Source organism: Bos indicus x Bos taurus, chromosome 24 (assembly GCF_003369695.1).
Source record: "Bos indicus x Bos taurus breed Angus x Brahman F1 hybrid chromosome 24, Bos_hybrid_MaternalHap_v2.0, whole genome shotgun sequence".
Lineage (NCBI taxonomy): Eukaryota > Metazoa > Chordata > Mammalia > Artiodactyla > Bovidae > Bos > Bos indicus x Bos taurus.
Genome location: NC_040099.1, coordinates 45,488,117 through 45,515,797, shown reverse-complemented (window position 1 = coordinate 45,515,797; position 27,681 = coordinate 45,488,117). Strand labels below are relative to the sequence as shown.

General features: G+C 42.9%; 1 protein-coding gene across 1 annotated transcript in view; it reads right to left on the bottom strand.

Moving 5' to 3' along the window:
- SLC14A2 (solute carrier family 14 member 2) overlaps positions 1–24,404 on the bottom strand; it is a 70,883-nt gene extending 46,479 nt beyond the window's left edge. The window contains exons 1-4 of the mRNA XM_027526203.1: positions 24,210–24,404; positions 8,935–9,115; positions 7,782–7,971; positions 1,528–1,656 (exon numbers count right to left, since the gene is read on the bottom strand). Coding sequence (XP_027382004.1) covers positions 1,528–1,656; positions 7,782–7,971; positions 8,935–9,115; positions 24,210–24,389 — 680 coding nt within the window. The 5' untranslated portion in view covers positions 24,390–24,404. The remainder of the gene's footprint in view (positions 1–1,527; positions 1,657–7,781; positions 7,972–8,934; positions 9,116–24,209) is intronic.
- Positions 24,405–27,681: the final 3,277 nt, after the last annotated feature.

Sequence of the window (27,681 nt, the reverse complement as noted above, 5' to 3'; positions counted from 1 at the left end):
ATTAGTGAAGTGCCAGGGTAGAGGGGCTCTTTTTTTTTTTTTTTTTTTCATTTTAAATTGGGAAGTGAGGGTAGGGCGAGTGCATTGTAGACACACTGGCACCCAGTGCACCGTGGCTTAGGGGCTTAATCTCTGCAGCTATAAACCAAATGGGTGCAAATGAAGACAGGCCCTCCTCCTCCTGCAGCGTGGCGTGTGGGGGGCATTAAGGAAATCACCACAGAAATGACTGTCTTAACATTTTGTCTTGATACATTAAAGAGGAAATCCTAAGAAGAAATGTAAATTGCCCAGAATGCTTAATGTCTTAATTTATTTGCAAACACTACTAAAAAGCGCTGGAACAGCACTTAAACTAAATTAAACTAACGGGTTTTAGTAACTCCTGACTTTGAAACCAGAGAAAGATGTTAAAAATCAGATGGCATGTCGGAGAGTTGTAGAGCTCAGGGACTAGGGGACACAGGCTCCCCTGAGGCTCTCAGTCACTGCGTAGCAGTGGGTGTGGGCGTGGGCGGCAGTGGTGTGTGACCCCCGGCAGTGGGCGTGACCCCCGGCAGTGGGTGTGACCCACGGCAGTGGGTGTGATGCTACAGACACCGCAGGTTCAAGTGAACTGGGTATCATGTGTGTAAAAGGCCTATTTGTTCCCAACACCCTTCATCTTGACTTTTTTATTTTGAAAAATGAGGCGATCGCATAGCAAGACCTCAACTGATGCTTCTTGTTCAAAGATTCTATGCTTTAAACAGAGACATTTTGTCCCAAGCAAGCTCTCTGATTCTGTTAGAAGTGAAATTTCAGCTTTTGGGTCTCGGTTAGGCCGCTGGATAGATGATTCCCGTGTAGCCTGGAGTTGAATAGTGCGGACTCTGGGTTTATCACCTGGGGTAGGTTACGCAGCCTCTGCATGCCTCCCCTTCCCTTCTGTAAACTGGGGACAGTAATAGCCCTCCCTTGCGTAGCACTTAGAAAATACTTGGTAAGTGTTAGCCCTCGTTAGTAAGCCTATCATAAAGAGGAGTTAATCAGGACAGTAAAACCTATGTGGTGGACTTCCCTGGTGGTCCAGTGGTTAAGAATTCACCTGCCAAGGCGGGGGACACGGGTTCAGTCCCGGGTCTGGGAAGATTCCACGTGCTGTGGGACAACTGAGCCTGTGCTACAGCTGCTGAGGCCCACACACTCTGGAGCCTACTTTACGACAGGAAAAGCCACCACAATGGAAGCCCACATATGGCAATAGGCAGAGTGGCCCCCACTCACCATCCCTGTAGAACCCATGTGCAACAAAGACCCAGCACGGCCGTAAATAATAAAGAAATAGCCAATATTAAAAAAAGTGGCATTTGGCCTTTGAAAGGTCCCTATTATTCCCAACTCAAAATGACCCCCTCGTGTTACAACTGAACTCATGGACTCCTGGGAGACAAGCCAGCCTTTGAAGACACTGGGCCCCCTGCCAGTGTCAGACACAACGCCTTGGGTCCCTGTAGGTGTTTAAGCAGAAGGAAGGAGGTGCCTCACCAGGACATGGCTGTGAGGGTCACAGGAAGCAGAAGCCACCAGTAATAGTCTAACTTCTCAGAGAACACAGCTATCAGCACTCCCACCAGCATCCCGTTGTACCCGTGCAGACCCGAGGCGATGGCGGCCCTGGGGGCGAAAACACAGTTACCGTGTAAATTTGGGGGCACTCACCGGGCCCATTCCTGGTGCTCACAGAAAAAAAATCAGCTCATTTGATGAATATTGGGTAGTCACCCTGCTGCCGGTATCTTTCTAGATCACACACACACACACACACCATGATCACTCTCATTGATCTGGAATTAAATGATGCACTTTGTGTATAAGATCTCCTTTGCAAGTCAGGGCAAGCTAGGCTCCTTGACGTAGAGGGAAATCTAATAGAAACCTGACACCAGGAAAGTGTATGTGTGTGTGCATGCACACGTGTGTGTGAAAGAGACAGGGCAGGAAGAAGAAGGGAGGCAGGGAGGAGAGCGTGTGTTCTGACTGTGCTGTGTGACACTGTGACTTTCTGACGTTGAGTGCTTTCTCCTGTCTGAGGTTGTCCCCAGAGTTGACGAGGGGTGTTCGCTGTGAGGCCCATGCTCCTCCCCATGCCCGGCATGGCAGGAAGACCAGAGGTGCCATAGAATCCAAGCTTTGCCTCCTTCTGCTTCATCAGAGATGTCTGTGTGCACCCAAACTCTCCCTGATCTGAGTGAACTCTGCCCTTGACCCTTCCCATTGCTCTGCTGGGCAAGGGATGAGACTGGGCAAATAGCATTGCAAAGCCCCCACAGAGAATGAGAGTTGTGTGCTGTGGTCTCCGCTGCCCTCCACTGAAAGCTTCATGGGGCCAATGCTCATCTGATGTGAGTGTCAACAGTGTCTGTACAAGGAGCTGCTGAATGGCTGTGAGTGCGTGTTAAATCCTACCAGGTACTGACTGTTTCACAGGCAGAGGCATCTGGAAGCATCATGTCCTGTAGTGGAGGAAGGGTGCTCTGACCAGAGGAGGCTCCTGCCTGGCGGAGGCCACGGCTTAGGTCTAGAACAGGGGGGCCTCCAGTTGTGGAGTGAGCAGGAGATCAGCTCAGCTAGATTAGGGGAGTGGGAGGCAGGGGAGAGGGTGCGCAAGTGTATCTAGTTTCCAACAAGAGAAGCTGAACATGGGAGACTTGTGTGGGGACACTTGTATGGGATTCGGGCAGCTGGGTCTTTAGTTGCTCCTGGGAGCAGGCGGGGGGCTGAGAAATAACAGGGCAAGAGGAAAGACCACTGGAGTTCAGAATCTCCTCAGGACTAGAATAACTACCTGAGAAACCTATGTTTTTGGGGAAAAAAAAATCATTATCTTTAAGGGTGTTTGCATTTTCTCCATATTTTCTCATTTCTGTTCCATGTTAGAATTTAGTCCTCTTTTAGTTTTAATAACAGCTGATTTGGGAAAACTGAGCAGAGACCATTGACCCATATTGGCAGGAGGGTGTATAGGGCGTATAGGGTGAGCAGGAATCAAATAAAGGAGCTCAGGGGAGATAAAATTAGGGGTCATCTAAGGGCTGCCTCCACAGTTGCCCTTCCCCATGGCAAGTCCTCTCCCTGGACCCTTCTGTACCAAAACTTTGGTGGCTTCTGGTTTGATCGTCAAAAGGAAACCCATCAGCTTACATCCCTACCCTGACCATCAACAATATAAAATGAGGTTCAATCTCAATGCCCCCAAAGACCTTCATTAGAACCACGTTCCTCCAGGACACTGCGGCATCATTGTTGCTGAACTTGAGGCTGCAGTGGTAAAGTGCCTTCTTGGACTAGTGGGGGTGGGATAGGAGAAGTAAGGATCGGGGAGTCAGCGTAGGGGGAAGAGGGGTGGACAGGGAGAAGGGGTGTAGCGGGGAGTGGGGATAGGCCAGTAGGCATTGTGGAGGGGAGTGGTGGCGGTCATGACTAGGGTATGCAGCTACATCAGTGGGGACCGTGGTGAAGCTGGGGCTTCTCAGAATGATGTGTGTATGGAGGGTGCTTAGAGCTTTGAGCCTATGATGTAGAACATGTCACTGACCTTCCATCAATGAAGGGGGAGTCTTTGCTAGACACTGTGGTAGAATATGGAACATCGGAGATGGAATTCTTGTTCTCAACAGAGCCAGTGAGAGCAGACTCAGAAAGCAGAGTACCATCCCATATGGTATGGGGGTATATTCTGTGATTGTTCAAAGAGAAAGGAGGGTTCAGAGAGCACTGGGAGAGTCAGGAGTGGCTCCCTGGAGGAGGAGGGATTTGCAGGAGGTAGAATTAGATTTTACAGTGGAGGTGATGAAATAGATTTTAGGGATTAGATTTGGTAGACGGAGTGCCTGAAGAACTATGAACAGAGGTTTGTAACATCATTCAGGAAGCAGTGACCAAAACAATCCTAAAGAAAAAGAAATGCAAGAAGGCAAAGTGGTTGTCTGAGGAGGCTTTGCAAATAGCTGAAAAAAGAAGAGAAGCAAAAGACAAGGGAGATAGGGAAAGATATACCAAACTGAATGCAGAGTTCCAGAGAACAGCAAGGAGAGATAAGAAGGGCTTCTTAAATGAACAATGCAAAGAAATAGAGGAAAACAACAGAATGGGAAAGACTGGAGGTTTCTTCAAGAGAACCGGAGATATCAGGGAAATATTTCGTATAAGGAAGGGCACCGCAAAGGATGACCTAACAGAAGTAGAAGAGATTGACAACAGGTGGCAAGAATACGCAGCAGAACTACAGAAGGAAGGTCTTAATGATCTGGATAACCATGACGGTGTGGTCACTCACCTAGAGCCAAACATTCTGGAGTGTGAAGTCAAGTGGGCCTTAGGAAGAACTAAGAACAAAGCTACTGGAAGTGATGGAATTCTAGCTGAGCTGTTTGAAATACTAAAAGACGATGCTATTAAAGTGCTGCACTAAATATGCCAGCAAATTTGGAAAACTCAGCTGAGGCCACGGGACTGGAAGAGGTCAGTTTTCATTCCAAACCTGAAGGGCAACACCAAAGAATGTTCACACTGCTGTGCTGTTGTGCTCACTTCACATGCTATGTGGTTATGCTCAAAATCCTCTAAGCTAGGCTCCAGCAGTATGTTGACTGAGAACTTCCAGATGTACAAGTTGGATTTAGAAAAGGCAGAGGAATCAGGGATCAAATTGCCAACATTCGGTGGATCATGAAGAAAGCAAGGGAGTGCCAGAAAAACATCTACTTCTGCTTCACTGATTATGCTAAAGACTTTGACTATGGATCACAACAAAATATGAAGAATTCTTAAAGAGATGGGAGTACTAGACCACCTTACTTGTCTCCTGAGAAACCTGTATGAGGGTCAAGAAGAAACAGAACTGGATATGGAAAACTGACTGGTTCAAAATTGCAAAAGGAGAATGACAAGCATGTATATTGTCACCTTGCTTATTTAACTTATATGCAGAGTACATCATGTGAAATGCTGGGCTGGATGAATCACAAGCTGGAATTAAGATTGCTGGTAGAAATATCAACAACCTCAGATATGCAGATGATACCACTCGAATGGCAGAAAGTGAACAGGAACTAAAGAGCCTCTTGATGAGGGTGAAAGAGGAGAGTGAAAAGGCTGGCTTAAAATTCAGCATTCAAAAAACTAAGATCATGGCATCTGGTTCCATCACTTTGTAGCAAATAAAAGGGGAAAAAGTAGAAGCAGTGTAAGATTTTATTTTCTTGGGCTCCAAAATCACTGTGGACTGCCCTTTCCAATCACTTTCATGACTGCAGCCATGAAATGAAAAGAAGCTTGCTTGCTACAAGGAAAGATATGACAAACCTAGGCAGCATATTAAAGAACAGAGAAATCAGCTTGCAACAAAGATCCATACAGTCAAAACTGCGGTTTTTCCAGTAGTCATGTACAGATGTGAGATGTACATGTACATCATGTATAGATGTAAAGAAGACAAAGCACCAAAGACCCTTCGGCTGCAAAGAGATCAAACCATTCAGTCCTAAAGGAAATTAACCCTGAATATTCATTGGAAGGACTGGTGTTGAATCTGAAGATCCAATGCTCTGGCCATCTGATTCGAAGTGCTTACTCACTGGCAAAGACCTTGATGCTGGGAAAGACTGAAGGCAAAAGGAGAAGGGGGCGACAGAGGATGATACGGTTAGACAGCATCACCAACTCAGTGGACATGAATTTGAGCAAACTCTGGGAGACAGTGAAGGACAGAGGCCCCTGGTGTGCTGCAGTCCGTGGGGTCACAGAGAGTCAGAAGTGACTTTAGTGACTGAACGACAACAACGGGATTAGATAGGCAGGAGCAAAAGCTCTCAGCTGGGAACAGTGTGATGTTGTGTGGTAGGTTGGGTGAGGCCTGTCAGAGAAGGCTTTGGAATCTGGCTGAGGGATTGGGTTTTTACCTAATGCACTCTTGTCTTAGATTCTTAATCCAGACATTTGGGAAGATTAGGCAGACAAGGTGTGTGTTTCCCTTGTAAAATTGGGAGCAAAAAAATCATTCAAAGAGTTGCTCTTTGAATGACTTGGCAAGTTTTCCAGTGGATTATGGTCAGCAGGGAAGAAGGAGAATCAAACTGTCAGATCAGGAAGGAACCTGGGCTTCTTGAAGATGACCTGTAGATTGGCTAGATGGAATTCACCTCAGGGGATTTTTGGCAAACAACGATGGAGCAGAAAGGACAAGAGCTGATCCTGTCTGAGGCCGGTTATGTGTCAGCTGCTGTGAGGCTTTAGGTAAATGGCAGCAAGGAATAAGGAGCCCAGTGCTAGAAGCCAAGACACAGATCTTGGCTGGAGTGCATTTCTCCTGTCACTCGCCAGAACTACACCCCAAAGAATTCAGCCTCTCATCCATCTGACCTGGAATGGCCTCCCAGCTAGAGCTGGCGTGTGTCTTGGTGGAGCTGGAATGTCGGGTGGCTGGAGGAGTGTGGCACTGGTTACAACACAAGCAGCTTGGATCATTCCCCAGGCTCTGGGGTCACCAGGGGCCTCTGGCTCTGCTGTCCATTCTGTCCACGTGCCAGCGGGAGCAGCCACGTGTCTAAATCTGAGCCCTGCCACCCATTCGCCATGGCACCATCCGTGAGCAACTCCCAGCCTCCTTTCTCACACTTGCAAAATGTGAACGCTTTTACCTTCACTGTTTGCTTTGTGAAGTGGCAGGAAGAACCACAGGTAACAAGGCAAGAAGGTGTTTTTCAATCTTTTTGACAGTACTCCACAGTAAGGAAGGAATGTATTTCATAGTATGACCCAGTTTCTCTCTCTCTCTCTCTCTCTCTCTCACACACACACACACACACACACACACAACACGATTGAAACAAAAATTTCACAAAATAATACTTTACCTTTACTACATATGGATCACTCTAATCTGTTTTATTTTATCCTGTTATTTTAATTAAAAAAATTTTTTTAATGCTGCTGACCATTTATGATATGTGAATGTATTTGTGACCCCAAATTAAAAAAAAAAAATTGAGGACATGGGCATTCCTAAACCTCTCTGGTCATCAGAAGCACCCAGAAGAATCTTATTTAAAACACCACCCCCATATCCAGATCTGCTGAAAGGGAACATCTCTGGGAAGGATGGAGAATGGGGTGGGGAGTGAGAAACTACAGTTCTTAGCAAGCACTCTAGGTGATTCTGGCCATCAGGAAAGTTTGGGAACCATAACTTATGGCAAAGGGCAGTTCAGTAAAATGCTACTTATCGTTACCAGGACTTGTGGCCCCTGGTGCAGAGCTGGCCGCTCCCCTGGCCTGCCACTGTGCTTCCCGGCTTCTGTTGGTTCCCTTCTCCAAACCACCCTGGCACTACCCTCTTGCCCGCTGGCCTTCCACTCTCCCACAGGCTGCCCTCTCTAACCTTCCCAACACGTAGAGATGTCTGCCTGCTCTGAACTCTCCAGTATGTGTACTGCCTAGTATTATTCAGAGACATTTCTTGTCTGTTAGATGTATCTTCCTAACTGCATTGTAGGCTCCATGAAGGAAGAACAGCTGTGCCTGCCTTTGAGGGAATGTTTCCAGAAGGCTCTACAGTCAGATGGAGCCTGGAGCTGTCACTTGCTGTGAGCACACTGTGTGAAGAACTCCAGTGACATGTTCAAAGGTGATTCTCAGGAAACTGGTTGGCTGGTACTGGATACAGTTGGCTGGTCACTCAAGTAATTGCTTCTCCACCTTTCTACTCCGAGAAACCAAGGCCCCCATAGAGAGGAACTCACCTGTCCTGGCTCAAGATGAGGGCAGTTAAAGTTGACACCACGGTCCCCAGACCTCCCGTAATTGTCCACCAGGGGTTCTGGATCAGGAGCCCTATGAAGATGATGAACCCGCTGAGAGGGTTGTTGGCAAACATCACCTGAGCGGCCCCCCTCAGAACCCAGTCTGTGAACTGGAAGGCCAGGGGTTTATCTGAAAGAGACAGGCAGAGTCATCAGCAGGGTTGAGCCCGTGCTTCCCTGTCGGACCGCTGGTTGGCGCGGCAACCAAAGCAGACAGGGAGCGCTAGTGGGGACACTGCCTCTCATTCCTCCGGTGCCCAGCCTGAGCCTCTGAGTGGCCTGGCAGTCAGTCCACAGTGGGGGTCAGTTTTGTTGTACAGACTGAGCGCCATGCTGAGACCAATTTAATGCTGTTCCAGCCATCAGCTTGGTTGGCAAGGAAGCCCCAGGAACATTCCAAGGGAGATTTATTGGTCCAAAGGAAGAGGTGGGGAGGGAAGGAAACTCTTTTTGTGTAGAACTCTATGGCTCAGTTGAGGGCTGGTATCTGAGCAGGAAAGAAACTGGTCTGGAGGGAAAAAAATCTGGGAAAGAAACGACTAGCCCAGCTGTGAAATTAGCATTGAGTTATGCATTGACACTGAAGATTGACATATGTTCTGTCTCATTCTCTGGTTTGGTTTCCAGGACAACCTGTACAAGTGGGCGGCAGGTGAGGGAGAGGGGGGTGGGGGGTATTTGTTGCAACATTAGTTAAGGGAAACTGGGAGATGAATGATGTTGAAAGGAAAGAACCTGGAACACTGGGGAGGGTGAGGTCAGTATTTTCTTGGCACGTAAAAAATGACTGTGGAATAAGTGAAAGAATGACCATTTAGTTTGTTAGAAAATGGCTTACATGTTGCTACTATGGTTGCCCTATATCTATTCCAGGTAGGAGTGAAGCACTGGCAAAGAGCTAAAATCAGTGAAATGCACTGAATTCTGGAATCATGGAAATTCAGATGGGAGGATACATTATGCTCACCGGAGCCAGCTTGGGGCCGGAACACCTGCCATGGGTAAGTGAGGGAGCAGCTTCCCCAGGCCAAGCCAGGCGGGCTGCCGGCTCCTTGGCCTGGCCCGGCTGCTTCGTCCCTGGACATCTACCTACCTTTCAGCCAGCTCCTGTACTCCTTCATCTCGCCTGTGAGGTAGCCCACTGCTTGGAAGAGACTGATGCCCCCTTGGCCTGCAGAGTCCTGAGGGGCTGCCCCAGTTTCTCTTCTTGTATCCTTTTCATTGGGTTTTTCAATCTTCACAATGTGGCTTTCTTCATTGGATGACCGGAGATCCTTTCAGGAAGAACCATGATAAAACATTAAATAACAGAGCTTTTTGAGAGCAGGGGCATTTGGGGCTAGGGAAGATTGTCAGATTTTTGTTGTTGTTGTTGGAGATGGGGGATTATGAGATAAATGTCCATTGTGCCATGCTGTCTAGAGTGCTTCATGCAGGCCTGCTCCTCCCAGGACCACTACACATTCCTCATAGCAGGGTTCTTAACCTTGTGTGTCCAAGGATCCCTTTTGGTAGTTTGGCAAGCCTGTGGACTTCTTTCTAGAATGTTTGTAAATGCATAAAATGAGATTGCAATGAAAACCAATTATATTGAAAGGCGGTTATCACAATATTTTAAAAACCCGATGTGCATATGGGGCAGTAGATCCAATACCAATACTGATTATAATTCCAAGGTAGAGATGAGTGACTATGTGGAATGTCAACTCGGGACAACTATATAGGGCCATTCTAGCTCCAGAGCTCACGTAGGCTCACCCGTCACCTTTACTGTGACTACATCACAGCCCAACTTCCACCCAGTCTCACTTCTCTGCAGGTATTGACCCAGGGACAGACCCCAGAAAACATCTTAGATCCACATCTCCATCTTGGGGTCTGGGAGAAGCTGTGGCAATGACAAAATTCCCAGGTACTACTTCCCAGTACTGTGGCAATGACAAAAATCCCAGGTACTACTAAAGTGGCTGTTGTTTATTGCTTATTTATCATTGAAGTAAATTCTAAAGTTCATTGGAGGTTAGTGAAAATAAATTCTTTTCTCCATCTAAGTTCCATCCATTTATGAACCCTTGGGTCAGGACTCCTTGCTCTACAACTATGTCTTCCAATACAGTAGCCAGTAGAACATGTGGCTCTTGGCACTTAAAATGTGGCTAATCTGAACTGAGATGTGCTTAAGTAGGTTTTGAAGCCTTAGTATGGAAAAAGAATGTATGAAAGACCTCAATGATGCCTTCTATTGATTATATATTAAAATAATAATGTATTCATACATATTAAGTTAAATAAAACATATTACTCAAATAATTTCACCTGTATGAGCTGTTTGCATATTTTAGAGACTAATATATTCTAGAGCACATCTCAATTTAGATTAGCCACAGTTCAACATCACAAAAACAAACAATCCAATGAAAAAATGGGCAGAAGATCTAAACAGACATTTTTCCGCAGAAGGCATTCAGATGGCTAAAAGGCACATACAAGATGCTCAGCATCACTAATTATCAGAGAAATGCAAATCAAGACCACAGTGAGGTATCACCTCACACTAGTCAGAATGTCCATCATCAGAAAGTCTATGAACAATAAATGCTGGAGAAGGTGCAAAGAAAAAGGAACCCTCCCACACTCTTGGTGGGCATGTAAATTGGTACAGTCACGACGTAGAAAAACTAAAGACAGGGCTACCATATGACCCAGCATTCCGACTCCTAGGCACGCACAGGGGAAAACACAGTTTGAAAAGATACACGCCTCCCAGTGTTCACTGCAGCACTATTTGCAATAGCCAGACTATGGGAACAAAGTAAGAGTCCATCAGTTGCACAAATGGATTGATAAAGAAAATGTGGTATATTTATACAATGGACTCTTCCTCAGCCATAAAAAGAATGAAATCATGCCATTTTCAGCAACATCTGGACCCAGAGATTATCATCCTAAATGAAGTAAGCCAGTCAGAGAAAGACAAATATCATATGATATCCCTTATATGTGGAATCTAAGAAAACGGTACAAAGAAACTTACATGCAAAATAGAAACAGGCACACAGACCTAGAAAACAAGCATGGTTACCAAGGGGAAACAGGAGGAGGGATTATCAGTTTGGGATTAACATATACACACTGCTAAGTCACTTCAGTCATGTCCGACTCTGTGCGACCCCATAGACGGCAGCCCACCAGGCTCTGCCTTCCCTGGGATTCTCCAGGCAAGAACGCTGGAGTGGGTTGCCATTTCCTTCTCCAATGCATGAAAGTGAAAAGTGAAAGTGAAGTCGCTCAGTCGCGACCTTATGGGCTGCAGCCCACTAGGCTCCTCTGTCCATGGGATTTTCCAGGCAAGAGTACTGGAGTGGGGTGCCATTGCCTTCTCCGTATATACACACTACCATATATAAAATAGATAAGCAACAAGGACCCATTATATAGCACAGGGAACCATACTCAATATTTTACAAAATATTGCAATAACTTATCAGGGAAAAGAATCGGAAAAAGAACACACACACACACACACACACATGTAACTGAATCACTTTGCTGTACACCTGAAACTAACACATTGTAAACCAGCTATACGTCTATAAAAAATAAAATAATTTTATCTATTTCTTTTCTTTTTACTTTTAAAATATAGTAATATAAATTTAAACTTATATGTGTGGCTCACATTATGTTTCTATTGTACTTTAATGTTCTGCAGATTTCTCTAACCTCGTCCCTGCATCAAAACTTAAATATCTTGAGGATGCCAGTAGAAATGGTGAACTGAGGCCCCCTCAAATTCTCCCCTCCATTAAGGCAATGAGAACACTGGTAAAAAATGTGCCTGAGGTGGTGGATAACAATTGAGAAAAACAAGAAGCTAATCAAAAACTTAAAAGGAAAAACTAGGATGTCCAAAGGGGGCTTTAAAAGGCTTGGGCATATGCCTTGCTATTCTCTGGAATTCTGCATTCAGTTGGGTCTATCTTTCCCTATTTCCCTTGCCTTGCACTTCTCTTCATTGGAGGAGGAAATGGCAACCCACTCCAGTGTTCTTGCCTGGAGAATCCCAGGGGCAGGGGAGCCTGGTGGGCTGCCGTCTATGGGGTCGCACAGAGTGGGACACGACTGAAGCGACTTAGCAGCAGCAGCACTTCTCTTTCCTCAGCCTCCTCGGTTAATCACTTTGTCTTCCTGCATTCCTTTTTCTTTGGATGGTTTTGGTCATTGCTTCCTGTACAATGTTACGAACCTCTGTCCATAGTTCTTCAGGCACTCTGTCTACCAAATCTAATTCCTCTAATCTATTTGTCACCTCCACTGATTTAAGTCATATCTGAATGGCCTAGTGGTTTTTCCTACTTTCTTCAATATGTCTGACTTTTTCAACAAAAGCTCATGTTCTGAGCTACAGTCAGCTCCATTGTTGATGGGCATACAATATATAAAGATGTCATTTGTATGACAATAACAGCACAAAGGTGGTAGGGATAAAGTTACATAGTAACATAGCTTTGTATAATATTGTAATGAAGTTGAATTTAATCCAAACTATATTTTTATATATTAAGACATTTAATTGTAATATCCAGGACAACTACTCAGAGAAAAAACTAAAACATATACATAACAAGGACAGAAGAATTAAAAGGATACACTAGAAAATACCTGTTTAAGATAAAAGATGGCGATAGTGAAATTATACATAAACAGAAAAGGTATATCATATATAGAAAGTAAATAGCAAAATGGCAGGCATAAATCCTAACTTACCAGTAACTACATTAAATGTAAATGGATTACACACTTCAAAGACAGAAATTTGCAGAACAAAATTTAAAAAGTTACACAACTATATCTTCTCTAAAATAAACATACTTTATATTCAAAAATATAAATTGATTGTAAGGATGGAAAAAGATATATTGTGTAAACAGTTACTAAAAAAAACCAAAACAAAACAAAAGCTGGAGTGACTATACTAACATCAGCAAAATAGACCTTTTGCTAAGACAAAAATTGTTACTAGAGAGTAAGAAAGAAAAATTTAATAATAAAATGATCAATCTACCAAGAAAATATAATAATTATAAACACTACATGCTTAACAACAAAGCCCCCAAATTTATGAAGCAGTAGTTTTTAGAACTGACGTGAGGAAAAATTGATTCAATAATAATAATTGAAGCCTTCCATACTGCATTTGAAAAAAATGATAGACTATCTAGATAGAAGATCAAGGAAATAGAAGACTTGAACAATTCTAATAAACTAGACCAAATAGACATCGGTAGAACACTTCACCCAACAGCAGCAGAATATACCATTTCTAGTGCACATGGAACCTTCTCCAACATAGATGATGCTGTGTGCATGTGTGGTGGGTTGTGACTGACTCTTTGCGACCCAGAGACTGTAGCCCACCAGGCTCCTCGGTTCATGGGATTTCCCAGGCAAGAATGGTTGCCATTTCGTTCTCCAGGGAATGCAGGGATCGAACCCGCATCCCTTGCATTGGCAGGCGGGTTCTTTACCACAGTGCCACTAGGAGGGTCTGATGCTGAAGCTCCAATACTTTGGCCACCTGATGAGAAGAGCTGACTTACTGAAAAAGATACTGATGCTGGGAAAGATTAAAGGCAGGAGGAGAAGGGGATGACAGAGGATGAGATGGTTAGATGGCATCACTGACTCAATGGACATGAGTTTGAGCAAGCTCCAGGTATTGGTGAAGGACAGGGAAGCCTGGTGTGCTGCAGTCCATTGGTTCACAAAGAGTCGGACATGACTGAGCGACTGAACAACAACACTTGGGAAGCTCATAGACCATGCTGGGCCATCAAATAAGTAAAACATTTTTATGATTAAAAACATTAGTAAAGGGATTGAAATCATACACAATATGTTTTCTGGCCACAGATCAGATCAGATCAGTTGCTCAGTCGTGTCCGACTCTTTGTGACCCCATGAATCGCAGCACACCAGGCCTCCCTGTCCATCACCAACTCCCGGAGTTCACTCAGACTCATGTCCATTGAGTCGGTGATGCCATCCAGCCATCTCATCCTCTGTCCTCCCCTTCTCCTCCTGCCCCCAATCCCTCGAAGCATCAGAGTCTTTTCCAATGAGTCAACTCTTCCCATGAGGTGGCCAAAGTACTGGAGTTTCAGCTTTAGCATCATTCCTTCCAAAGAAATCCCAGGGCTGATGTCCTTCAGAACGGACTGGTTGGATCTCCTTGCAGTCCAAGGGATTCTCAAGAGTCTTCTCCAACACCACAGTTCAAAAGCATCAATTCTTTGGCGCTCAGCCTTCTTCACAGTCAACTCTCACATCCATACATGACCACAGGAAAAACCATAGCCTTGACTAGACGAACCTTTGTTGGCAAAGTAATGTCTCTGCTTTTGAATATGCTATCTAGGTTGGTCATAACTTTCCTTCCAAGGAGTAAGCATCTTTTAATTTCATGGCTGCAGTCACCATCTGCAGTGATTTTGGAGCCCAGAAAAATAAAGTCTGACACTGTTTCCACTGTTTCCCCATCTATTTCCCATGAAGTTGTGGGACCGGATGCCATGATCTTCGTTTTCTGAATGTTGAGCTTTAAGCCAACTTTTTCACTCTCCACTTTCACTTTCATCAAGAGGCTTTTGAGTTCTTCTTCACTTTCAGCCATAAGGGTGGTGTCATCTGCATATCTGAGGTTATTGATATTTCTCCTGGCAATCTTGATTCCAGCTTGTGTTTCCTCCAGTCCAGCGTTTCTCATGATGTACTCTGCATAGAAGTTAAATAAACAGGGTGACAATATACAGCCTTGACGAACTCCTTTTCCTATTTGGAACCAGTCTGTTGTTCCATGTCCAGTTCTAACTGTTGCTTCCTGACTTGCATACAGATTTCTCAAGAGGCAGATCAGGTGGCCTGGTATTCCCATCTCTTTCAGAATTTTCCACAGTTTACTGTGATCCACACAGTCAAAGGCTTTGCCATAGTCAAGAAAACAGAAATAGATGTTTTTCTGGAACTCTCTTGCTTTTTCCATGATCCAGCAGATGTTGGCAATTTGATCTCTGGTTCCTCTGCCTTTTCTAAAACCAGCTTGAACATCAGGAAGTTCATGGTTCACATATTGCTGAAGCCTGGCTTGGAGAATTTTGAGCATTACTTTACTAGCGTGTGAGATGAGTGCGATTGTGCAGTAGTTTGAGCATTCTTTGGCATTGCCTTTCTTTGGGATTGGAATGAAAACTGACCTTTTCCAGTCCTGTGGCCACTGCTGAGTTTTCCAAATGTGCTGGCATATGGAGTGCAGCACTTTCACAGCATCATCTTTCAGGATTTGGAATAGCTCAACTGGAATTCCATCACCTCCTCTAGCTTTGTTCGTAGTGATGCTTTCTAAGACCCACTTGACTTCACATTCCAGGATGTCTGGCTCTAGGTCAGTGATCACACCATTGTGATTATCTGGGTCGTGAAGATCTTTTTTGTACAGTTCTTCTGTGTATTCTTGCCATCGCTTCTTAATATCTTCTACTTCTGTTAGGTCCATACCATTTCTGTCCTTTATCGAGCTCATCTTTGCATGAAATGTTCCTTTGGTATCTCTGATTTTCTTGAAGAGATCCCTAGTCTTTCCCATTCTGTTGTTTTCCTCTATTTCTTTGAATTTATCGCTGAAGAAGGCTTTCTTATCTCTCTTGCTATTCTTTGGAACTCTGCATTCAGATGTTTATATCTTTCCTTTTCTCCTTTGCTTTTCGCTTCTCTTCTTTTCACAGCTATTTGTAAGGCCTCCCCAGACAGCCATTTTGCTTTTTTGCATTTCTTTTCCATGGGAATGGTCTTGATCCCTGTCTCCTGTACAATGTCACGAACCTCACTCCATAGTTCATCAGGCACTCTATCTATCAGATCTAGGCCCTTAAATCTATTTCTCACTTCCACTGTATAATCATAAAGGATTTGATTTAGGTCATACCTGAATGGTCTAGTGGTTTTCCCTACTTTCTTCAATTTCAGTCTGAATTTTGCAATAAGGAATTCATGGTCTGAGCCACAGTCAGCTCCTGGTCTTGTTTTTGCTGACTGTATAGAGCTTCTCCATCTTTGGCTGCAAAGAATATAATCAATCTGATTTCGGTGTTGACCATCTGGTGATGTCCATAGTGGAGTGAAATTAGATAGTACTGATGAAGCCATCTGCAGAGCAGCAAGGGGATGCAGAGAACAGACTTGCAGACACAGTGAGAGGAGAGGGTGGGACAAACAGAGAGTAATGTTGAAACATATCTGCTACCATACGTAAAATCAGATAGGCAGTGGGAATTTGCTATATGATGCAGAAAGCTCAAATCTGGTGCTCTGTGCATCCTGTGCTGAAATCTGGTGCATCCTACCTGGAGAGGTAGGATGGGGCAGGAGGTGGGAGGGAAGCGCAAGAGGGAGGGGCCGCACACATACCTATGGCTGATTCATATTGATATGTTGCATAAACCAGTGCAACATTGTAAAGCAATTATCCTCCAATTAAAAATAAACAAATTTAAATTAAAAATAGTAAAAATACAAAAAAGATCCACTGGGAAAGGATTAAAGCTAAAAATGAAAAGAAAAAAGAAAATCAAACGTGGATATTTGTAAAATATGTGAAAATTAAAGAACACACTCCTAAATAATCCATGGATCAAAGAGGAAATCAGAGGAGGAATTAGAAAATATTTTGAGATGAATGAAAACAAAACCACAACACACCAAAACTTACGGGATGAAGCTATATCAGTGCATACAGTGAAATTGATAAACGTAAATGCCTATGTTAAAAGAAGAAATATCTCAACAAACTAACCTTTCACTTTAAGAAAGTAGAAAATAACAGTGAATTAAGCCCAAAGTGAGTGGAAGGAAGTAACAGATTATAATGAAAATAAATGAAATAGAGAATAGAAAAACAATATAAAAATCAATAAAACTAAAAGTCAGTTCCTTGGAGAGGTCAAAGTTGACCTTTTAACTTTTAACTAGTTTGACAAAGAAAAAAAAGAGAAGACTGAAGTTACTAGAATCAGAAATGGAGGAGGAGACATCACTACCAACCTTAAAGAAATAAAAAGGATTACAAAGAAGTGGGTTATAAAGAAATGAATAATGGTATTCTAACAAATTAGATAACCTAGATGAGCTGTATAAATTCTTAGAAAAACAAAAACTACCAAAACTGAGATAGGAAGAAATAGAAAACTTGTATTGATCCCTAAAAAAGTAAAGCAACTGAATCAGCTAAAAACTAAGTCAAACCAAACTAAAATTTCCCACAAAGAAAAACCCATGTCCAGGTAGCTTCATCTGTGAATTGCACCAAATGTGTAAGGAATTAATTCTAATACCTTCCAAAAAGCAGAAGAGAGGGAAACGCCTCTTAAAATAATCTATGAGGCTGGTACTATCCTGATATGAAAGCCAGACAAAGACATGACAAGAAAGAAGATATAGATCAATATGCTTTATGAATATAGATGCAAAAATCCTTAACAAATACTAGCAAAACAAATCCAGTACGATATAAAAAAGATTATGACCAAAGAGAATTCTAAGAATCTGAGACTGTTTCAACCTATAAAAACTATCAATAGATTGTTTAATAAAGAAAAATATTCACATGGTTATTTCAACAGACACAGAAAAACTATTTGAAAAATTCAACAACCTTTCTGATAAAAGCAATCAACTAACTAGGAATACAAAAGAAGTTCCTTGACCTAATAATAAAAAAAAATTCAGAGCTAATATCACACTTAATAGTGAAACTGGATGCTTTCCCTCTAAGGTCAGTAACATGACAAAGATGTGTGTTCTTGTCACTGCTATTCCACATTGTACTAGAAATTTTAACCAGAGTAGTTAGGTAAGAAAAAAAAAAGACAAAAGGGAACCAAATTGGAAAGAACGAATTTAAACTATCTCTATTTGAAGACATCCTTTTATACAGAAAACCTTAAGAAATCTACAAAAAAACAACAACAAACTGTTAGAGATAATGAATTAGTTCAGCAAGTTTGCAGGATAGATAATCAATATACATACAAAAACAGATTTTATCTCTATACATTGGCAATGAACAATCCAAAAATAAAATTAAGAAGACAATTCTATCTATGTAGCATGAAAAAGAATAAAATATTTTGGATTGAATGTAACAAAAGAGGTGTAAAACTGTGCACTCAAAATTACAAAACATCTCTGAAAGAAATTAAAGACTTAAATAAGAAGAAAGATAGCTTATGCTCACTGACTGGATGACTTAATTTTGTTAAGATACAATATTCTCCAAATTGGTCTATAGATTTGATACAATCCTTATCAAAATGTCAGTTGCCTTTTTATTTATTTATTTATTTTTTTGTGGAGATTGAAGTTTGGATCCTAAAATTTATATTTTAGGATCCAAAATATTTATATTTATATTTATAAATATTTATATTTATATTTTAGGATCCTAAAATATAAATTTTAGGATCCTGAAATTCAAGGATCTCAGATTAGATAAAACAATCTTGAAAAGAAGAACACAGTTGGAAAACTCATATTTCCTGATTTCAAAACTTACTATAAAGCTCCAGCGCTCAAGGTGGTGTGGTATTGTCTTAAGAATAAACATATAAATTGGACCCATAGAAATTAGAGCCCAGAAACAAACCCATATATTTATGGTCAATTGATTGTTGATAGGACTATCAAGAGAATTCAATGGAGGAAGGATAATCTTTTTAACAATAGTGCTGGGACAAGTGGATACTCACTAGTTAAAAGACTGAAATTGTATCCTTACTTAAAATCATATACAGAAAGTAACTTAAAATGAATAAAAGGCTTATATGTAAGTGCCAAAATTATAAAACTGTTCAATTAAAACATTGGTGTACATCTTTTGACCTTGGATAAAAAAATGGTTTCTTGGATATGACACCAAAGTATAAGCAATCAAAGAAAAAAATAGATTAATTGGACTTAATCAGAATTAAAAACCCTGTGCTTCTAGGGACATTATCAAGACAGTGAAAAGACAACCTACAGAGTGGGAGAAATAATTTGTAAATTATATATCTGGAAAGGGTATAATATCCAGAATGTAAAAAGAATGACTACAACTCCACCATAAAAGGACAAGTGACATAATTTAAAAATGAGCAAAGCACTTGAAAAAACATTTTTCCAAAGAAGATATACAAGTGCCCAGTAAGCACATGAAAAGATGTCCCCAGATCATTTGCCATTGGTGGTGGTTTAGTCGCTAAGTCCTATTCTTGGTGACCCCATGGACAGTAGCCCACCAGGCTTCTCTATGGGATTTCCCAGGCAAGAATACTGGAGTGGGTTGCCATTTTCTTCTCTAGGGGATCTTCTTGACCCAGTGATTGAACTCATATCTCCTCCATTGCAAGCAGTCTCCTGCACTGCAGGCAGATTCTTTACCGACTGAGCCACCAGGGAAGCCCCATTTGCCGTTCGGGAAATGCTAATCAAAATCACAGTGAGCTGTCCCTTCACATTTACTTGCTGCTGCTGCTAAGTCACTTCAGTCGTGTCCGACTCTGTGCGACCCCATAGACAGCAGCCCACCAGGCTCCCCCGTCCCTGGGATTCTCCAGGCAAGAACACTGGAGTGGGTTGCCATTTCCTTCTCCAATGCATGAAAGTGAAAAGTGAAAGTGAAGTCACTCAGTCGTATCCGGCTCTTCGCGACCCCATGGACTGCAGCCTACCAGGTTCCTCCATCCATGGGATTTTCCAGGGAAGAGTACTGGAGTGGGTCGCCATTGCCTTCTCCATCACATTTACCTGCTGCTGCTGCTACTAAGTCGCTTCAGTTGTGTCGGACTCTGCGACCCAATGGACGGCAGCCCACCAGGCTCCCCGTCCCTCATATTCTCCAGGCAAGAACACTGGAGTAGGTTGCCATTGCCTTCTCCAATGCATGAAAGTGAAAAGTGAAAGTGAAGTTGCTCAGTCGTATCCGACTCTTCTCGACCCCATGGACTGCAGCCCACCAGGCTCCTCCATCCATGGGATTTTTCCAGACAAGAGTACTGGAGTGGGGTGCCATTGCCTTCTCCCATCACATTTACCTGCTGCTGCTGCTAAGTCACTTCAGTCGTGTCCGACTCTGTGTGACGCCATAGACGGCAGTCCACCAGGCTCCCCCATCCCTGGGATTCTCTAGGCAAGAACACTGGAGTGGGTTGCCATTTCCTTCTCCAATGCATGAAAGTGAAAAGTGAAAGTGAAGTCGCTCAGTCGTGTCCGACCCTCAGCGACCCCATGGACTGCAGCCTTCCAGGCTCCTCCGTCCATGGGATTTTCCAGGCAAGAGTACTGGAGTGGGGTGCCATTGCCTTCTCCATCACCTAAACTCATTTACCTAGACTATAATAAAAAAGACAACACAGTTTGTTGAGGAGGTGGAATGGCACAATGTGTACATGGCTGGTGAGAATAAATACTAATGCAGCCACTTTGGAAAACAATTTATCAGTTTCTTAAAATGTTGAATGTAGACTTACCATGTGACCCAGAAATACCACTTCTAGGTACTCTTGCCTTGAGAACCCCATAAACAGTATGAAAAGGCAAAAAGATATGACACCAGAAGATGAGCCCCTCAAGTTGGAAGGTGTCCAATATGCTACTGGGGAGGAGTGGAGGGCAATTACTAATAACTCCAGAAGAACCAAGTGGTTGGGCCAAAGTAGAAACAATGCTTAGTTGTGGATGTGTTTGGTGGTGACAGTGAAGGCTGGTGCTGTGAAAACCTAGAACGTTAGGTCTATGAATCAAGATACACTGGACATGGTCAAGCAAAAGATGGCAAGAGTGAACATTGACATCTTAGGAATCAGTGAATTAAAGAATGGGAATGGGTGAATGCAGTTCAGATGCCCACTATATCTACTACTGTGGGCAAGAATCCCTTAGAAGAAATGGAGTAGCCTTCATCATAAACAAAAGAGCCCCACATAGGGACAACCTCAGAATGAAAGAATGACCTCAGACCATTTCCAAGGCAAACTATTCAACATCCCAGGAATCCAAGTCTATGCCCCAACCACTGATGCCAAAGAAGCTGAATTTGACTGGTTCTAAGAAGACTTACAATATCTTCTAGAACTAAACCAAAAAAAGGTGTCCTTTTCATCACTAGGGGTTGGAATGCAAAAGTAGGAAGTCAAGAGATACCCAGAAAAACAGGCAAGTTTGGCCTTAGCGTACAAAATGAAGCAGGGCAAAGGCTAACAGAGCTTTGTCAAGAGAACACGCTGGCCATAGCAAATACACTTTTCCAACTATCCAAGAGATGACTTTACACATGGAAATCATCAGATGGTCAATACAAAAATCAGGTTGATTATGTCCTTTGCAGCCAAAGACAGAGAAGCTCTATAGAGTCAGCAAAAACAAGACCTGTGGTTGACTGTGGCTCAGATGATTAGCTCGTTTTTGCAAAATTCAGGCTTAAATTGAAGGAAGTAGGGAAAACCACTAGGCCATTCAGATATGACTTAAATCGGTGGAGATGACAAATGGATTCAAGGGATTAGATTTGGTAGACAGAATGCCTGAAGAACTATGGACAGAGATTCTAAGAGGCAGTGACCAAAACTGTCCAAAGGAAAAAAAAAAATGCAAAAAGGCAAAGTGATTATCCGAGGAGGCTTTACAAATAGCTGAGGAAAGAAGAGAAATGAAAGGCAAGGGAGATAGGGAAAGATATACCCAACTGAATGCAGAATTCCAGAGAGTAGCAAGGAGAGAAAAGGAAGCCTTCTTAAAGGAACAATGCAAAAAAATAGAGGAAAACAATGGAATGGGAAAGACTAGAGATTTCTTCAAGAAAATTGGAGATATCAAGGAAATATTTCATGGAAGGATGGGCATCATAAGAGACAAAAATGGTAAGGACCTATTTGGTAAGGACAGAAGCAGAAGAGACTGAGAACAGGTAGCGAAATACACAGAAGAGCTATACAAAAAAAAGGTCTTAATGACCTGGATAACCATGATGGTGTGCTCACTCACCTAGAGCCAGACAACTTGGAGTATGAAATCAAGTGGGCCTTAAGAAGCATTACTAAGAACAAGGCTAGTGGAGGTGACAGAATTCCATCTGAGCTTTTTAAATGCTAAAAGATAATGATGTGAAAGTGCTGCAACTAGTATGTCAGCAAATTTGGAAAACTCAGTGGTGGCTACAGGACTGGAAAAGGTCAGTTTTCATTCCAATCCCAAAGAAGGGTAACGCCAAAGAATGTTCAAACTGCTGTACAATTGTGCTCATTTCACATGCTAGCATGCTTATGCTCAAAATCCTTCAAACTAGGCTTCAGCAGTATGTGAACTGAGAATTTCCAGATGTATAAGCTGGATTTAGAAAGGCAGAGGAACCAGATATCATATTGCCAACATTCGGTAGATCATGGAGAAAGCAAGTGAGTTCCAGAAAAACATCTACTTGTGCTTTGTTGACTACACAAAAGCCTTTGACTGGGTGGATCACAACAAACTGTGGAAGATTCTTTAAGTGATGAGAGTATGAGACCACCTTACCTCTCTCCTGGGAAACCTGTATGTGTGTCAAGAAGCAACAGTTAGAATCAGACATGGAAAACTGACTGGTTCAAAATTGGGAAAGGAGTATGACATGGCTGTATGCTGTCACCCTGATTATTTAACTTATATGCAGATTATATGATGTAAAATGCTAGGCTGGATGAATCACAAACTGGAATTGAGATTGCCAGGAGAATTATCAACAACCTCAGATATGCAGATGATGCTACTCTAATGGCAGAAAATGAAGAAGAAGTAAAGAACCTCTTGATGAGAGTGAAAAAAGAGAGTGAAAAAGCTGGACTTAAATGACATTAAAAAAACTAAGATCACGGCATCTAGTCCCATCGCTTCATGGCAAACAAAAGGTGAAAAAGTGGAAACAGTGACCGATTTCATTTTCTTGGCTCCAAAATCACTGCAGATGGTGACTGCAGCCATGAAATTAAAAGAAGCTTGTTCCTTGGAAGGAAAGATATGACAAACCTAGATAGCATATTCAAAAGCAGAGACATCACTTTGCTGACCAAGATGTGTACAGTCAAAGCCATGGTTTTTCCTGTCATCAGGTAAGGATGTGAGAGCTGGACCACAAAGAAGACTGAGTGCCGAAGAGTTGATGCTTTTGAAATGTGGTGGTTGAGAAGACTCTTGAGAGTCCTTTGGACGGCAAGGAGATCAAATCAGTCAATCCCAAAGGAACCCAACCATGAATATTCCTGGGAAAGACTCATGCTGAAGCTGAAGCTCCAGTACTTTGAGATGAGTCAGTTCATCTGATGTGAAGAACTGACTCTTTGGAAAAGACCCAGATTCTGGGAAAGATTGAAGGCAAAAGGAGAAAGGGGTGGTAGCAGATGAGAGGGTTAGATAGCATCATTGACTCAGTGCTCATGAATTTGAGCAAATTCCTGGAGTTAGTGAAGGAAAGAGGAAACTGGCACGCAACAGTCCATGGGGTTGCAAAGAGCTGGACATGACAATGATTAAATAACAACAGCAAATACAATGAAATGTTATTGGCCATAAAAGGAATGATTACTGAAAGAACCCAAAATATTATGCTAAATGAAAGGAAGCAATCACAAAAGGCATATATTATATGATTCCATTTATATAAAATATATAGAATGGGCAAATCTATAAATCCAGAAAGTAGATTGGTGGTTTTGCCAGGGCTGGGAGGTGGGGAAGATGAAAGGAGGGCTGACTATTAAGGAGTATGGACTTTCTTTGTGAGGTGATTAAAATATTCTGGAATTAGATAATAGTGATGTGTGCACAACCTTGTAAATATGTGAAAAACCAGTGTATTGTATACTTTAAAGAGGTGAATTTTATGGTACCTGAATTACGTTTCATTAATAACCTTAACAGTCTTGGGTCCTTGGCCACTGAGTTGGTAGCTATGCTGCCTTGATGATGCTGGGTCCAAGGAATACTAAAGGCCTGCTTTGAAAGAGGCCTTCCTTTTGGAGACAATAGAGTAATTCATGGAGCAGATACAAGGAGAAAGATTTGGGGGACTGGTTGGAAGACTTGTAAGTGTGTATAGAGTATGCATTCTCTACTTGTCCTTAAAATCATGTGACACACAGAGTCACATTTTCCATCTAAGGTCAGGAAGGATTGATTGTGGATGTGAGCTGTATTGGGGGTGGGCAGAATCTCCCCCAGTGTGACAGTTACAGGCATTAGATCACACATGCTCCACCCTTCCTCCCACCCCCACCTGGGGAACATCCTGGGAAGGCCATTCCTCACCTTTTCTTCAGGCATTTCTAGAAGAGGTAGGGCTGGGTGTGCATCCTGGGAGTTGGGGGAACAGCCTGGGCTGGGAAACTCGAACTCGTAGAGTTTGTATTTGCTGGAAAGAGGCTCTGCCAGGAGAGGGCTGCTGTGAGTGTGAGCATCAGACATCTCTTTCAGGCTTTGGCTGCTCATCAGTCACGAAACTGGTAAAAGGAAAGGGAAAGAACAAGTGAGTCAGGATGGAGCCCCAGGGACTTGGCTGATGCTAGATGGGGGCCACAGGAGGCCTGAGGTCTATTCTGAAACAAGGGACCTACTGTTCCAGTCACTTGTGCTACCAGAGGGGCCTGGAGCCATTCCTCCACCAACATGACCTGTATTGTTCAAAATCCACCCATTCTTTCAAGTCCAGAAGAAAGTCCATTTCTGCTGTGCAGAGTTCCCTGATCACTCAGTAAGAATATATCTCTTTTTTTCTGGTCACTAAAATATTTTTTCTCTATCTTTCATATTGCCAATGGTACTGTTTTATTGCAGAATTAGACGCACATGCATTTTCCCCTTGATACATACATGTAGATCTGGGTTTCCACCTGAGGACGGCTCTAGGAGAAGTTCATTTTCTTAGTTGCTATGCAGCCTATATTGCTGCCTGTTGGCCTGCAGTGCCCTTCTCTCCCCTCTGCCCTCAATGCCCTTTCCAGCTTCTATTTCCTTCCTCTCCCCAGGAGCAGTAAGCGGCTCTTGTGTGACCCACTGGAGGCTGTGCACACTGATTCCTCCATGTGAGACACTTTTCCTTTCATCACTGGGCCAGGGCTTATGTCAGGGCTTGGTTTTAGAACAATCTCTTCACAATGTCTTAGTTTCCACTTTAGTCTGGCTGTGTCATGGTAGTTATACTTCTTTCCTTCTTGTTTCTGACGTTCTTTTTTGGTCTCCTCCAGCTCAGTTATGTCTTATTTAAATTTACTGTTTCTTTGGGAGGTGGTTTTGGGTCTGCATGGAGTTGTATCTCAGTATGATCTAAAGTTTTCCCCATTGGTCCCTGCTGCCACGGCTTTATCTCCCATCTACATACCTATGGCCCCTAAGTCTAACATTTGCAGCCTAGCTTTGAGAACTGGATTCGCAGATTTAATTCTTTACTTCACAGAAGCTTAGACTTAATACACTGAGACAACTCATAATGTTCCTTCCTGAGTCCTGTCTTCCTCTCTCCAAGGGGCCAATCCCAGGAAAATTCCCATCCCCCTTCCAAGTTTCTTCTTTAGACATTTCAGGAATCAAACTCCACACTCCCTTCTCCTCCACTCTCCAATCCAAAACTATCTCTAAAATACACCTTGATGTCCAGTATCACCACTTGGTTACCATCACCTCTTGCCACTTGTCCAAATAACTGCCAATTGCTTACTCCCACTTCTTCTCAGATTTCTCCTCCAAGCTGTGCCCCACAGCAGTCAAATTCATCATATTAACATTTAAGTCCACACATGTTTCCTGCTTAAATCCCTCCAATGGCTACACCACACCTTTAGCATGGTGCTCAAGCTCTGCATCACTGACTCCACTGTGCTTTAGCCTGTCCTGTGCTTCTCCTGCTGCTCATTTCTGGGCCCCACACTGGCCTCCATTTAGCACTTTTTACCTCAGATCAGATCAGATCAGTCGCTCAGTCGTGTCCGACTCTTTGTGACCCCATGAATCGCAGCACGCCAGGCCTCCCTGTCCATCACCAACTCCCGGAGTTCACCCAGACTCACGTCCATCGAGTCGGTGATGCCATCCAGCCATCTCATCCTCTGTTGTCCCCTTCTCCTCCTGCCCCCAATCCCTCCCAGCATCAGAGTCTTTTCCAATGAGTCAACTCTTCCAGTGAGGTGGCCAAAGTACTGGAGTTTCAGCTTTAGCATCATTCCTTCCAAAGAAATCCCAGGGCTGATGTCCTTCAGAACGGACTGGTTGGATCTCCTTGCAGTCCAAGGGACTCTCAAGAGTCTTCTCCAACACCACAGTTCAAAAGCATCAATTCTTCGGTGCTCAGCCTTCTTCACAGTCCAACTCTCACATCCATACGTGAACACAGGAAAAACCATAGCCTTGACTAGATGAACCTTTGTTGGCAAAGTAATGTCTCTGCTTTTGAATATACTATCTAGGTTGGTCATAACTTTCCTTCCAAGGAGTAAGCGTCTTTTAATTTCATGGCTGCAGTCACCATTTGTAGTGATTTTGGAGCCCAGAAAAATAAAGTCTTGACACCGTTTCCACTGTTTCCCCATCTATTTCCCATGAAGTTGTGGGACCGGATGCCATGATCTTTGTTTTCTGAATGTTGAGCTTTAAGCCAACTTTTTCACTCTCCACTTTCACTTTCATCAAGAGGCTTTTGAGTTCCTCTTCACTTTCTGCCATAAGGGTGGTGTCATCTGCATATCTGAGGTTATTGATATTTCTCCCGGCAATCTTGATTCCAGCTTGTGTTTCCTCCAGTCCAGCGTTTCTCATGATGTACTCTGCATAGAAGTTAAATAAACAGGGTGACAATATACAGCCTTGACGAACTCCTTTTCCTATTTGGAACCAGTCTGTTGTTCCATGTCCAGTTCTAACTGTTGCTTCCTGACTTGCATACAGATTTCTCAAGAGGCAGATCAGGTGGTCTGGTATTCCCATCTCTTTCAGAATTTTCCACAGTTTATTGTGATCCACACAGTCAAAGGCTTTGCCATAGTCAAGAAAGCAGAAATAGATGTTTTTCTGGAACTCTCTTGCTTTTTCCATGATCCAACAGATGTTGGCAATTTGATCTCTGGTTCCTCTGCCTTTTCTAAAACCAGCTTGAACATCAGGAAGTTCATGGTTCACATATTGCTGAAGCCTGGCTTGGAGAATTTTGAGCATTACTTTACTAGTGTGTGAGATGAGTGCGATTGTGCGGTAGTTTGAGCATTCTTTGGCATTGCCTTTCTTTGGTATGGGAATGAAAACTGACCTTTTCCAGTCCTGTGGCCACTGCTGAGTTTTCCAAATGTGCTGGCATATGAAGTGCAGCACTTTCACGGCATCATCTTTCAGGATTTGGAATAGCTCAACTGGAATTCCATCACCTCCACTAGCTTTGTTCGTAGTGATGCTTTCTAAGACCCACTTGACTTCACATTCCAGGATGTCTGGCTCTAGGTCAGTGATTTTCTGGGTCGTGAAGATCTTTTTTGTACAGTTCTTCTGTGTATTCATGCCATCTCTTCTTAATATCTTCTGCTTCTGTTAGGTCCATACCATTTCTGTCCTTTATCGAGCTCATCTTTGCATGAAATGTTCCTTTGGTATCTCTGATTTTCTTGAAGAGATCCCTAGTCTTTCCCATTCTGTTGTTTTCCTCTATTTCTTTGCATTGATCGCTAAAGTAGGCTTTCTTATCTCTTCTTGCTATTCTTTGGAACTCTGCATTCAGATGTTTATATCTTTCCTTTTCTCC